Genomic DNA, 1,633 nt, shown 5'->3' with positions numbered 1-1,633 from the left:
AATCTCGTCAAATTTAAAAATGCTTACGTATCTTTTACTTTCCAACGAATGACTGCGAGATTACACGGCGCGCGAGATTAATCGCAGAGGTTCAGTAACATTCATATATACATAGTTGTAGTATACGAACGCTAGCGTAACTATATAGATTGCAATGTAAAAAAGCGGGCGGACGGGCTTTTGCACAACGCGTAATACGTATAAGCATAAGATATAATTTTTCCATTTCCTTAAGGTGTAGTGTACGCACACGTGTATCGGGGATCTCGAATGATCGAGGCGACACGCGACGCGACCGCCTGGCGCCCGCGGTAGAAGAGGGTGGGGATAGCGCGCGTCTGAATAAGACAGTACGCGCCTAGGTGTAACGTGTAACCGCGCCACACGTAGCCAGACCGCCGAAACGGCCAGCCGCGCGAGATTCGCTATAATTATTTCAATTGTGAACAATGGGTTCTTACGGAAGCAAGTCTTCGTCGTCGACGGAACCCGAGGCGGCAACGACGTCGACGATCACCGCGACGACGACAACATCGGCGGCAACGACGTCGGCTGCGACGCCGTTGTCTTTGTTTTTTTCGGACCCGACTTTGCCAATAGCGTGCCGCCAGGGTCCAACGACGTCGTCGTCGACGACCACCATTACCACCACCTCGACGACACCGGCGGCTGCGACAAAGCCGGTGGTAATGGTGTCCAAGCAAACGCAGTGGCAGAAATCGCCGAAGTCGAAGAAGATCCTGAGACCGTCGACAATAAGCAGGACGTCGCAGCCGACGTCCAAGACTTGGGCCGCGTCGCCGCCTGCGAAGCCCGGAACCATGGGAAGGCACACTCAGTGGGACAGTCCCACTGAGAAGCCACGAAAGAGGCCGCGCAGAGTACGTTAACGGTTAAAAATTAATAATTCTCCACAGCGCAAAGGGGGGGGAGAGCACTTAAATTTATTTAATTTGTTTGTAATTTACAAATTTTTTCAGACAAACAAGCGCAACGAAAAGGCGCCACCGACGACGAGGAGACCGACGAGGTACCGGTCAACGCCCGGTCAGGGCGACCAGCAGCAGCAGCAGCAGCAGCCGCCATCGACGTCGTCGCAGGCGCCGCCTCCGTCATCATCAGGCGGATCCCAACCGACGGCGTCCACTGCTCCGTCGTCGACCGCGATATATTACGTTCCGATGATGCCACCTGCTGCTGCAGCTGCTGCGCCGCCGTCGGTGCAATATTATGCCCCTCCCCCATACTTACCCCCGACGCCACCATCGGGGTACTTTTCGCCGGGCGCTACCGCGCCGCCGCCAAGTTACTTCCCGCCGGGCGCCGGATACGCGCCGGGGACGGCGCCGCCGTATTTCCATCATATGCCGCCTTATTGAAAAAAAAGGGTAGGTAAAGATGTCGACCACTCTATGTACGCAACATGCGGCTACGTGTCAAATTATTAATAGATCGCGATATCTTACACACAAAAATTTATTTATTTTTAATAAAAACATTGTATTTATTTGTTATGTTTTTTATTTTTCAGACGCGGTGTTGCGGCGGATCTTGTTCGCGTCGGTTTTGCGGCGATCCGTTTTTTTTATTTTTTTTTCAACAATTATATACGAGTCGTTTTACTGGGCTAGTT

At 52.3% G+C, this 1,633-nt stretch overlaps 1 protein-coding gene across 1 annotated transcript; it reads left to right on the top strand.

Annotated features, from left to right (window-relative positions):
* The first annotated feature begins 449 nt into the window (after positions 1-449).
* Positions 450-1,379, top strand: LOC112454947 (extensin-like). The gene is made up of 2 exons (XM_025016601.1): positions 450-881; positions 981-1,379. The coding sequence occupies exons 1-2, from the start codon at positions 450-452 to the stop codon at positions 1,377-1,379; spliced, it is 831 nt and encodes a 276-aa protein (XP_024872369.1).
* The last annotated feature ends 254 nt before the right edge of the window (positions 1,380-1,633 follow it).

Source organism: Temnothorax curvispinosus, unplaced genomic scaffold, assembly GCF_003070985.1.
Source record: "Temnothorax curvispinosus isolate PA1 unplaced genomic scaffold, ASM307098v1 QBEX01005555.1, whole genome shotgun sequence".
NCBI classification, from domain to species: domain Eukaryota; kingdom Metazoa; phylum Arthropoda; class Insecta; order Hymenoptera; family Formicidae; genus Temnothorax; species Temnothorax curvispinosus.
This window is presented reverse-complemented; position numbering and strand designations above follow the sequence as displayed.